The 12866-nt window shown below is 38.5% G+C and overlaps 1 protein-coding gene across 1 annotated transcript; it reads right to left on the reverse strand.

Annotated features, from left to right (window-relative positions):
* Nucleotides 1-139: 139 nt before the first annotated feature.
* Nucleotides 140-12481, reverse strand: LOC146453853 (protein MFI-like). The gene is made up of 13 exons (XM_085096195.1): nucleotides 12207-12481; nucleotides 11757-11809; nucleotides 10491-10579; nucleotides 9397-9544; nucleotides 8650-8979; nucleotides 7913-8005; nucleotides 6437-6490; nucleotides 5989-6139; nucleotides 5122-5258; nucleotides 4447-4511; nucleotides 2912-3085; nucleotides 1701-1756; nucleotides 140-449 (listed from the first exon to the last, which is right to left on the reverse strand). The coding sequence occupies exons 1-13, from the start codon at nucleotides 12265-12267 to the stop codon at nucleotides 394-396; spliced, it is 1467 nt and encodes a 488-aa protein (XP_084952321.1). The 5' UTR covers nucleotides 12268-12481; the 3' UTR covers nucleotides 140-393.
* Between the last annotated feature and the right edge of the window lie 385 nt (nucleotides 12482-12866).

Below are 12866 nucleotides of genomic sequence, written 5' to 3' on the forward strand. Positions count from 1 at the left end.
AGGATGTTTGTCCCATGAACCTAGTTTAATAGCCTTAGCTCCCACGAGTCTCCTGTAGCTCAGTGGTAGAGCATCCGCCAATCGAAGGTCTAAGGTTCTACACCTGATAGGAGCACTCAGATTTTTTTTCCGAGTATGCCTGTGTCACTGAATAATACATCATTCTAAAATTAGATAAGAAAAACTTCAAAATCAGCCTCGCTTTCATAATGAGGTTTACAGCAACTCGAAAATGGCCAATTAACACTCTAAAGAGAAGACAAAAATCCTATTTGTAGGCCAAACAAAAAATTTATTTATACACTACTTACAGAAAGACAGCCTATGTACAATTTTCACAACTCTAAACACTATCACTGTTCACACTATAAAACAACTAAGCTAGAGCTACTGTTATCTGGACATCAAAGTTAGTGAGAACGGATCGTCTGGTAAAAACTTGGTTTGTTCTGAAAAAAAAAAAAAGAGAAGAATGCTTAGTACAGATTGATGACTATCAATGAAATGCACCATAGAGCGGTTTTCAACTGAGTGTTGTAAAACCAAAGCCAAAGTAATTACTGTGGCCAATCGCAACAGATGTAAACAACACAACGAGCCAATCAGAATTCGAAGCAAATACATGTAACTGGCGCCAAGCGCGGGAAAACGCGTGCGGCCAAAACGCGATTGGTTTTGGTTTGGCTTCCCATTGGTTGAGAAAGTGGCGCGAGTTTTGTTAACCAATCACAGAGCGTAGTAATGCGAAACCAAAGCCAAACGCGAAGTTACTTTCGACACATAATCGAAAACCACTCTATTATCGTGAGGAAATAGCTGCAGCCTTGTGGCCTCGTAGCATAAGCCTCGTGGTTTCTTTCAAGTTTTCTCGCCATTTATTTTCTTTCGTCAATTTTCATCATTTTTTTCCATATGTAATTGTTGTATATGGCAAAATAAATATTGTTTTGTATTGTATCACCCTTCTTGCTCTTAAATCTTCAATCAAAATATAGCGAGACTTTGATGAGAAAGAATAAGTTGATAACCGAGTTTGAATGAGACAGTAAAAGTTTGTTTATATATTCAGTTGTTGCCGGCTACGCATAGTATGATATAGCACTCTGAGTCCCTGTAGTATCCCCTGGGTCACCCCCAACTCGTTGTCAATATCTCTCGCACTTCATGATTATTACACGAACACTGATGTAGTTCCGAATACGTCTCTATAAAGTCCGCATATCTCGCTTCGCCGCTCCGTTCTAGTAACCGTCCTTATGGGGACCTTACGAAAACGCGACGGCAACGACAACGCCACGAAACAAAAGGCTTTATGAACAAAAACAATCGCCCTACACGTACGTTTTAAATTTTGGTACATTCTCTCATCCTCTCTTGTCTGCAAACAACAACGTGAAATGACCAAATTCAAGGTTTTGCAGAGAACGTGAACACACGACGGTGAAATTTCGTTCTCTTTCTTTAACTCCTACCAATTTGGTTTCTGCGTAGTTTGTCGTTTGTTTAAAGTTGAACGAGTTAAAATAATCGCACAGTAGCACAAATGAAATAAAGTTACATTTTCAAATGACGTTTTCGTTGGCGTCTTCGTCGTGCATTCGTGAGGTCCCTAATATTGTCTATCTCACTTCACCTTGAAATTCAGTGCACACTTTTAATACTAATGCCTGGTCTCATGAGACTTGGACAATACAACTGACCTGTTTGGTATTCTGAGCCTGCACTCGTGGCAACCTCTTTCCAGTCGTAAAGATATCTGAGGAAGATAAAAACAAACAGTGATGCTGAGACAAAACTATCTGACCTCTGATGTTCAAAACTCGATCAAAAATCAAGCCTGCGTAGTAAGCGGCATGTTGAGCGAAGGAGCAGCGAAGCCGGAGGTGAATAAGGAAAAAGCGGCGTACGCCACCAAAACTTTATACCCGCGCAGACATTACCGGCAGCTAGGAAGCCAATGATGGCTGTGATCAACACCTTATCTCATTAGGCCGTCCGCCCTGCCCGCAACATCTTCTCATACAACTAAGTAGGGGACGTTAATGAACCCACCCTGTTTCTCCTGGAAAAGGGTAGTTGTTGCGGTATGGCCTATTCATTATTGTTCTCTCATTACATGAATGGGGAGGGTGGGAAGGGTGGATAAGATCATAGATGGATTGATAGCTCCGGCCATCCTCGGAGACCCAGGGGCAGCAAGTAGGGACTTGTCCCGGGGTTTCCGAGAATGAGCTCCGGTCAGAGGAGCTGACGTATGATATCGTAGGAGTTTTTTTTTTTTTTTTTTTTTTTTTCATGTTAGAGCGGTTTTCAACTAAGTGTTGTAAGACCAAAAGCAAAGTAATTTCTCTGGCCAATCACAACAGATGTAAACAGCGCAATCAGCCAATCAGAACTCGAAGCAAATACATGTAACCTGCGTCAAGCGCGGGAAAACGCATGTGACCAAGCACGATTGGTTTTGGTTTGGCTTCCCATTGGTTGAGAAAGTGGCGCAAACTTTGCCAACTAATCATAGAGTCTAGTAAAGCAAAACCAAAGCAAACGTGAAATTACTTTCGACACTCAATTGAAAACCGCTCTAAACAGAGGCGATTGTCTGTCTGTTGCTTCGCGACACAGTTGTTGGTATAAGCAGTCGCGATGATGAACTGAACTGAACTTTATTGAACGTGGAAGAAAATAAGAAAGTCATAAAAGAAAATATTTTATGAGCCAAATAGCGGCGAATACGTTCAGTGCCGCACGTTTTACATTTTAATACCCTTCTTTTACCTCCCCGACCCTGCAAAACAACAACGTGGATTGTGGACATTTAACGCTTTATAGAGAACAGGTGGTAATTGTTGTCATTGCGGCGTGTTCAACTGGGGATGGTTTGTTTAAAGGTGAACAGAGTAATTCAACATACTGATCAAAGTTCAGTCCGTTGGTCCACTCCAGAAGTTCATCCACTTCCCAATCTTCCACAGCATCCTGCCCTCGTGTGTCTGTGATGGTCAGCATTCCTTCAGCCACAGACTGCACGACTTGTTCAGTCTCAATGTCTTCTCCTTGCCTCGCCTTTAACATGCCCTCCTTGTACCTGAGGACAGCACAAAAAACAACATCTCTCAACCGTCTGAAATGAGCAACGTCACTAGACTGCGAGCAGTCTCTCTTTTATAAGTACGTAAATTAAGATCATCCGGGTGAGTGTAGTCCTGAGAAGGACTGTTTGTGGTGACTTTAACGGACGTTTCGACAACCTGAGCGGAAGTCATCTTCAGAGTCAAGTGAATTGTGGAACGTCAGTAGGTGGTATATATGTCTCTGGTTGTTAACCTGATTGGTCAACGAAGTCGAGATGTTATTGGTCGTTTGTCAGTAAGCCGTGATGTTATTGAGTTATTGGCTGTGAAGACTGTGAAGACTCGAAAATCAACGGGAAAAATCGAAAAAAAAAAAAAAAAAAACCCGAGTATGAGGCGTCCCACCCCTCATACCGTATATCTTACGTTCTTTCCCGCGGATTTTCGAGCAAAAGAGAGACTGCTCGCAGTCTACAACGTCACCTATTTTCAGTGTCGCCTTGAATGACCGAAAAACGTTTTGTAACCACGGGAACGATAAACTAATGGCCCAGTTCTGTTTACAATAATTATTGCTTTACTATTTCACAAAAAAAACTAGTGCCAATCACTTTTGCAGGCAGATGATTCAGTATATGAAACTGAAATGAATTGCAACTTGAAAAATTTGGCAAATGAAATAATTGTTTCAAGTTCTCTCCTTGTATCTGAGAAATTGGAAACTGAACCTTTTATAGTTTGTTCTTTCCTTGAGATCTCCTACGGATCTCCTACAACATCGAAAACTTGCTCAAAAATTGCTACGTATTCGCAGATCATGCTCACCGGTCGACATCGGTGTACGAAATTACACTCAGCGTGCGTTAACATTGCCAGTGGTATGCGTTTTGTTTCTGTCTACAGTAGAAGTATCACACGAATTTGATGTCATTTCAAAACCCAAAAATGTTTGTCCGTCAACAGAAACATAAAAAAATAATAATTGTCTAGTTTTGTTATAAATTATCACCCCAGTCAGCAACAAAACTGTTGATTAGTACCTCTGGCCATGCAGAGACAGTATTTCGGAATGGATTGAAACTTGAAAAATGTTAGGCTTATGCTTTTCAAGTTCTCGCATTTTTGTTTCCAAAATGCGCTAGAACAGATCACAAGTTGTTTCTTTCAAGGATTGAGTTGATTTCTTTCTTGTTATTGTTCTAGAACTATTTTGTAGCTATGTGAAGGTCTTATTTGTTTTCAAGAACCCCAAGACACTTCCACTTTAATTCAAAGAACTACGACTCAGATACATGTATTGCAAGTAAGTTTAAAAATGGCACATTTTTCTACTTGTGCTTCACATCCAAGAAGAAGAAATTGACGCGGCACTCACATTTTTTTCATCCACTCTACTTTTTTTCTTTTCCGCTTTCTTTCAAGGTCTTCTCTTCTAACAACCTGTGAAAACACCGTTTTCAGCACTCCTGGAGACACATTTACTACATTTACACTTGTAATTACAACCAACAATCGGGGCCCTTGTTATTGTACGCTAATGCAGAAACGAATTAAAGAACATTGGCAACGAGTGTTCCCCCTAAGTTGACTAGATTGGGAGGCGTTTCCAAGGGATAAGAGAGTTTTGTCCCGATAGCCTAAAAACTTACCGTCACAATAAAATTGACCTCTGATGCCAATTTAATAGAACGCCTACACTTGTAACTGTAACAAGCTGGGCCCTTGCTAATATGTGCAAACACAACAAGGACGGCCAATAAAGAATCGTCAATGTTTGCTGAGATCACTGTAACACGTCTAAAAATAACTCTACTCGTGAAGAGGCACAGATTTATGAAAGCTGGGTCTTCTTTCCTTCAGGAAATGTCGACCCAATGTTTTACCCGTTGCTTTGCGCTCCGCTTTGTGATAAAAACGGGCATCTTGCCCATAATAATTGGGTTTTATTAGTGTAACTTTCACCCAGAACGCTTTCACCCAGTCAAAAGTATTGCTCCTGAGTTCCATTCACTTAATATCTCTTTCACTTTTGCTCTTAATCAGTGATTACCTTGTTGTGACTAAACAGCTCTTTTTTGAGTGTGGACTCATAAACAACAGGATCTTGATCAACTCGTTTCATCACTCGGTCAGACACGAGTCTCCAGCCATTGTTTTCCCATCGCTGATACCAGCCTGATTTGTCATCTATAACGCAACAACACACGCTTTGTTATTTACAGTGCAGTTAGAAATGATCACCATCACAATTCAGATGCTATGCATGCAACTGAAAACTTCCTCAAACACTTCCTACTGTTTGCAAGGAGCTGCCTACATTGAATCTTTTTGTATTAGTCACATGGTCATGGCCCCACCTTAAATTACTTTGACAGACATGGGAATAGACCTATTCGGCTAACCCAATGTTGTACCCAATTCAGATCCCCGGGGTTAAGATTCTTTTTTTTTTTATAATTGCATTTGCATTATAATGTAGCATTCACATTTAAATGACATGGAAATACTTAGAACAAAACATTTTATGCCCAAACGATTTGAATTGGGTACAACATTGCGTTAGCCGAATAGGTCTATACAGTGCTGCCATGTCAGTCTGTCAATAAAATGCATTCCATTAACTAAATATTGTGGGCTTCCCGTGGTTGCATGTCAAGGCAATGCTAGCTTACTGTGAAGATGCTACTTGGTAGGTCAGGATGATGCAAGACTCACAAAACAAACAGAGTAATTTCACAACAATATCCCAAAGTTATCTTGTAATTATTTTCTTAACTATTTTAAGCCCTTGTGGTCCACCAAAGAACAATGTCCATAATACTTATTATATACTGTACCCTCTCAGAAGTGAAACGACAGGCAAATAAACTAACTGGCTACAGACAAGTGTAATAAGCAAAATTAACTGAGCACTCACCTTCCTCAGCAATTTGTCTTTTGCTGTGAATATATTCTGCAGGAAGTCGTTTTGTCGTAGCTTGTGTGTAATCTCTTGGGGCGTTAGCACCCATATCCACAATATTGCGATGAGTAAAAATCTTGTAGTAAATGTTGGGAGGGAATTTTTCCTGATTGAAAGTTTAAAGATAACAAAATTGTAAATTTCACAGTTATTACAATGATGCACAAGTTTCCACTCACGTCATAATAGACCAATTTTGATATGTTAAAATTCTAGCTTGGCTACAAGGCTTAGGGGAGTAAAAACAGAAATTACATTGAGGCTTAGAGATGAATAATTAATTTCTGTTGTTTTATTCTCCTAAGACTCGTAAACAAGCAGAAGCAAGCTAAAATTTTAATATATTGAAATTGATCCATTTATTACTGACCAGTTCAGTGACTCCAAAATTTTAAATACTCACCCCCGCCAACCTAAATTTTATGTGTACTCCCGCAGCAGCATCTAAAAGCTCAGCCTTGAGAAGAAATAAAGTGAAGAAGTTAGTGTATAACCATTATCCCGAACTTTCTCGATTAAATGCTGGGCTCAAAAAAATGCCAAGTCTACGAGGCTGAGTCTGAAATAAATGAGCCTGGCTATTATTCAGCCTCTAGCATTTGTTTGAGATGCCGGGTATTCAGTATTATTATGTGCTAACTGCACAGTTTTAAGTACTTTAAGGACGGTGCCTACTAATACAGAAGTATTTTTGTGCGGTTTATGACTATGCAGGAAGAGCAGATGTTAGCAAGGGCTATTGAAATCCAAAAAGAAAATTGGGGGTAACCACGCATTTTTCAGAGATAATTAAGCAACAATAATTCCAAAAAGCGCCCAAATATAAAGCAATGTATGGCAGTTTTTCCTAAATAGAAGCTTAAGTATCTCTGAAAAATGCGTGGTTACCCCAAATTTTCTTTTTGGATACCAAGAGCACTTGCTAAGTTCTGCTTTCTCCGCATAGTTTTAACCGCGCAAAAATATCCCTGAGCACTACCCATAGGAAACCCGAGTATCTCGAGATGCGCAGAACATATGCGCAGTAACAATAGTAGGCACCGTCCTTAATTTCCTATTGTTTTATTTGAATTGGAGATTCAAATAAGAGAGATTTATTTGAATTGGAAATCCACTAATTGGCAGTCAGCTCCAAGATGGAGACTGCTCCCATAGCTGGCAAATCCTGGCAACCCAGTCCAGGTGCATGTGCATGTGTAAACACCGCTGACCACAACAGGCATACTGGTGCTCTTTGTTATTAGCTCCATTAAACTGCATTTAACTGCATTAAAGCTCTAAATGATACAATCAACATTATTATAATATTGTACTCTAACTGAAACAGATAAAAAATATTGCATCAGGTAATGTGTCAATCTTTTTTTAAAATCATGGTTCCATAGCTTTTCCGTGGGCCTGCCAAAGAAGCAAGCTTTCTTTCTCTCTGATTGCGAAGAGTGTTACCCTTTCTATCTCAAAGGTCATTTCTTCAAAAATTCCTTGATGTTCCAGATTTTGCCTTTCTTAGAACTAAATGGTGAAAAATTCACTTAATAAAATAAACACCTGGCCCCAGTTGTTCAAAGAGTGGATAACTTTATCCACTGGATAAGTTGCTATCCAGCGGCACAAATGTACTCCAACCGACGCTTTTGGCAAGTTTTTCATGCAACCCCATACTTAAATTTGACATGTGCTTCTACTCTATTCACAAATTATAGGATTATCGGAAAAATTCTGCACACATTTTATTTGCCGGATAGCAACCTATCCAGTGGATAAAATTATCTGCTCTTTGAATAACCACTGGACTAAATGCTGGGTCTACAAGGCTGAGTTTGAAATAAATGCTCCTGGCATTTCATTATCTATCTATATATTAAATAGAAAGTCTAACCTCTCTTGGATTTATACATTTAAGCATTGAAAAAGGGTCTCCACGACTCTTGAAGTTGATCAGATCTCTGTAATATCTGTAAACTTGAATATCCTAGGGAGTAAAAAAGACGCAGCTTTTTGAATTATTTCATGTCAGTCCTTCCCTATCTAGACCAGGGAAGAGAGAGGGGGCGGGGAATTCTGCCCACAGCGACTTTGAACCTGAATAACTTTTTTAATATTTGAGCAAATAGCCTGAAACTTCAGTACTTTGTAGGAAATTTATCTGGGAACGATTTGATGTTATTGATTACTGTTCACTGACTTTGATCTTGCCATGGCAACCAATATTTGACAGGCTGTTTGTTCAGAAAATGGAAAATCCCTATTTAAAATGAAGAAAAATTACTTTTCTTTCTGTAACTTTTATGTTTTTAGCACATATTAGTGTTCTTTTTTTGGATCTGACTACTTTTCGCTTAATGTCAGCACTTTCCTGAAGTTTTGGAGAAATCCAGAAATCCAAGATGGTGAATCTAAGATGGCCGTCATTATTTTGACAATCATGACGTCAAATGTACTACATGTAGTTGGGATAATTGTTGCTTTTTTGCTAATATTCTCATAATCTGAAGGTATAATCAAGCAGTGATATTGTAAAGAGAAATTCGCTGTTGGTCACTATTGGGGCATTCCAATGAAAGATCTCAAGCAGCTCTTTATTGTACATAAATTTGTTATAATTTTATCTCTTACAATGTGTTTCCTCCATGATCTCTGAATGATTTGTGCTGCCTCTTCTCTGTCGATAATCCTTTTCCTTCCTGACCCTTCAGTATCAGCTGTACCCAAGCGCTCAGGCCCAGCTCCCACTACCGATAAGCCTCCAATTGTAGTAGGCGGTGGTGGTCTAGGCATGTCTGGTTTCAGTAACATTGCGCGCCACCACTCTTGAATGAGCACAGCACAGAGCTCTGTGTATGTCATCAGTTTACATGACGGTCCTTGTTCTTTGATTACACACTCACAATACTCTTTGTATCGTTTCTTTGTTTTCGGCAAGGCATTGGCTGGAAGGGGAGGTCCCTGTGTCAATCAAACAGTTATTATTGTAATAAATAAAGTTTTACAGGTGCTAAAGAAAACAATTCCATCATCACAATGGCTCAATACATTTTTCATAACTATAACATATTACTGTTTTGCATTTTGTACATTTATTTTAAATTACTTCTAGGCCCCAGTTTTTCTTCCAGCAAGCTTTTATATTAAATTGGAAATCAGGTATCTATCATTACATTAAGCTAGGTTTGGAAATTGGTGATCGTGGGTTGTTTATAATAGCTGCAATGTTGGAAGAGCAAAATCAAAAGGAATTACAAAACTACTAATTCATTTGAGTCTTTTGGTATTTCATCCAGCCAGTTGTATAAAGAAAATTAATTTGATCAGAAAATTGTCCAAAATTAAAAACGTCACATATCAGTTTGACATGAGTCTAACCTTTGATGAAGGCTGCGGTGTTGAATGAGGAGCAGTGGGTGTGACTGTTCTTACATCACTGAGTCTTGATGGACTATGCATGAATCTACTGCCAATGGCTGTAGACATGACACTGGCGCTTGGATGAAGAATTCCAAACAGTTTACATCTGTCATAACAATATTGTGAAAGACAAACATAGTAAGCACAAGGCTTAAACAAAATGATGACACATTTACTGTTGTTGCTGTCAGTTCAACAGGTTTAAATAGTTTCCTATTCAGATAACAGAAAACATGGCAAATTAAAGTGCTAATAAAAAGTGTTTATGAATTCGCATTGCTGCACAGCAGTTACAACAGTTACCGGTCCAACAATGTTTCCGGACGATGCCTACCTTTTCTACTGCGCAAATGTTCTGTGCGTCTTGGGATGGTCTGAGAAACCTTAAGGGGCTTTTTTGTCCTATGGGCAATGTCTACTATTATACAGGGATATTTTTATGCAGTTCATAACTATGTGGAAAAAGCAGATCTTAGCAAGGGTTATTGTTATCCGAAAAGAAAACTAGGGGTAACCGTGCATTTTCCAGAGATAATTGAGGTTCAATTTACAAAAAAAATGCCATACATTGCTTTGAATTTTACAGCTTTTTAGAATTATTATAATTGCTGCTTCAGTATCTCCAAAAAATGTGCTGCTACCCTCAATTTTCCTTTTGGAGATCTCCTTTTCTGGCATAGTCATAAATAATGAAATACTGCATCTGTATACTTAACAATAAGCCACGAGCGCGCGTTGGATATTAGATGATAGATAGCTAACAAGGCGCGTAGCGCCGAGTTGGCTATAATAATCTCATATTCAACAAGCGTGAGTGGAATAATTGTTTTATAATAATAGTATTAATTATCAAGAAATATTGCTAGATTCTGCTGAGTTCACTTTGCAAGAACAATAAATATTAGAAGACAATTTAATGGTCTCTATTTCTTGGGCATGGTAGTTAATGGTTCATATACCATGACCGCTTGGCCAATCAAATCGCTCAAATTGCATTATGCAATGATCCAGTTTTTAACAAGTAACCATATGGTTGCAACTTAGGAACTAACCTTGCATAGTAACCCCTCCACACACGTTGTATTTCAACCGCACCAGCAATCCTCACTTCTTCCTCATCTGCATTCTCACGAATTAATTTCTGTTTGGCCACAAAATATGATGAAGAGAAAGTTCAGCACCTAGGAGCTATATTTGTTGCTAATAATAACATGCTGACCAAGAAAAGACTTCAGGAGCATGGCTAATGGGTTAGCCTGCATGCAAATGTCCCCTAGTTCCTTTGAGTGGAAAGAAGACATGTCTGTGGAATGCCATTACTAATCGCGTTCCAGTATCCTGTTGATTTCTCTAAATGTAAGGGTACATGGTAGGCATTTTTTTTATAGTAAGTAGTCAATTTATCGAACAAACTGAACATGTTATAACAAGTTACAAATTAAGTTAAAAAATTTGTGCATGTAGAAAAAGTGTTACAACATAGATATGAGATAATGATCCTGTCTTGCCATGCCTACATGTGCATAAAGCTAGGGGGAGGGTGACGTAGTCACGTCAAGCTATTTGTCTATTTTAAACTGAATAATGAGTTTGGACATAAATTCAGAGGTGTCTACTTTCTTTTGCATTGTTTTGCACGCATAACACTAGTCATTGTTAATGTTTTGTGTAGCCTGCGCTACAATCGGAATCAAATAAAAGTACATTGTAAATACCATCTGCAAATTAACGCCTAAATCCTTGTTCTAGATACACAAAGAAGCCAATGGAATACTGGAAGTCACTTTTGAAATCCCCTTCAGCCTAATTGACTAGAACCAGACCAACCAAACAATGACCTTGTGCAAAGGACAATCACAATGTGTACTCAGATCCTGGTACTGCATTGGGGGTATAGAATGCCCAAGGATTTGGGTGCCAATTCACAGACAGCATTTGCTTCTTCCTTTGCTCACATTTTAAGAATGAGACATACCCATATACCAAGTGTGTGAGCCTTGTAGGTACTCTTTCAAGAAGGGTTTTAAAGTGGCAGGGCATTCTGTAGTCAAGCCAGGAAAAATCTTAATTTGCAACAAATATGGACCTGCACAGACTGAGTGCAACAAGGTCTTTTAAAACAACATGACCTCAAGAAGATACAAAAATTATATTCCCACACATTTGACCATCAAACCAATCACATAGTAATTATAATTTCCCATTCTGTGTTCCTCATATCTACAGCTCTGCTAGCCTGAATTTTAGTAATCTCCTCGGCAACTCAAAATTTAGGCTACAGCTCTGCAAAGTTCTACTATGAATTTGTCTTTACTTACCCGCCTTTCTGCTTTTGTAGTGAGAGCAACTTTTAAGTGCTTTCCTGCTGATCCTGAAATACAATTTTGTGGTTTTGAAGTTTATATATCTAGCACGAGACTCGGTTAAAATCAAACCTAATCAGTTGAAACGGCAAAGTACATTTCGAGTGATAGAAAAGTGACACAATCAGATACTACGGAGTTTAAGGTGAGCTTAAATAAGTTTAACTATGGTACTTGGAATAACAATTTTCAAGGCAACTTTAACTTACGTAAACTAATACCTTATTCTGTAACTCTTGCACTCGAAAGTCATTAATATTTGAAAGATTCCTTCATAATTTATTTAACAGCAAAACGTGAATACTTAATTAGCATCGAAATTTAGCACCGAACAACAATAAGAAGTCAGATAAATACACAAACAAATTAAGCTTATCTGCCAAATTATCTCGTTTCAATCTTCACCTGGTAAGTCAGCATTCCTCAGAATTCTACGCGCTTCTTCGTGGCTAAGCTTTGTACTCATGGCGAATTTGTGATGCTTAATGGACCTAACTAAATTTAAACTTCATATTTTAAATCATTTAAAGGCAGATCTTCTGCGAAATTGCCATGAAAAGGAAGGAAATTTCGACGAAGCTGCATGGAACCGTAGCAACAAATTAACCACTGAATAGCGCGGGCGCGTATGAATATTTGGCGCGCTGAATCTGCGATACTAAAGCGGTGAGCTTCAACAGGAAGGTAAGTGCCTGTATTTCGCTTCATATATGGTAATTATTATATCCCCGATTTTTATCTTTTACATTTTGGTTTCGTTAAAAATACGACATAAAATCCACTGACTTGGCTTTTTGGATAAACTGACAACTGTTCTAGAGATCTTTGGTAAGAGTCTTGCTAGAAGTTCTAACTGATATTAAAGTCACAGGCTTATTTTCCTGTGTTTGCTACTACAGTTGTAGAATTATAAATTGTGATGGTATAGGTTTAAAAAACGATAATGATGTATCAACAGTATTATTCAGTCAGTATTAAACACAGGCATACTTGTTCAAACTCCTGTTTGGAGAATTTGGATTTCCCTTTTTCCGAGTATGTCTCTGTCACTGACTGAATGATACA

This window comes from Pavona decussata, unplaced genomic scaffold (assembly GCF_977016875.1).
Source record: "Pavona decussata unplaced genomic scaffold, jaPavDecu1.1 SCAFFOLD_322, whole genome shotgun sequence".
Classification (NCBI taxonomy): Eukaryota; Metazoa; Cnidaria; class Anthozoa; order Scleractinia; family Agariciidae; genus Pavona; species Pavona decussata.

Excerpts from the sequence above, each read along its gene's own strand:
- LOC146453853 (XM_085096195.1), bottom strand. The coding sequence starts at position 12,267 with ATGAGTACAAAGCTTAGCCACGAAGAAGCGCGTAGAATTCTGAGGAAT. Across the intron at positions 10,580-11,756 it reads CTACAAAAGCAGAAAGGCGG|AAATTAATTCGTGAGAATGC; the intron begins GTAAGTAAAGAC and ends GTGGCCAAACAG. Across the intron at positions 5,259-5,988 it reads AAGACAAATTGCTGAGGAAG|ATGACAAATCAGGCTGGTAT; the intron begins GTGAGTGCTCAG and ends GTTGCGTTATAG.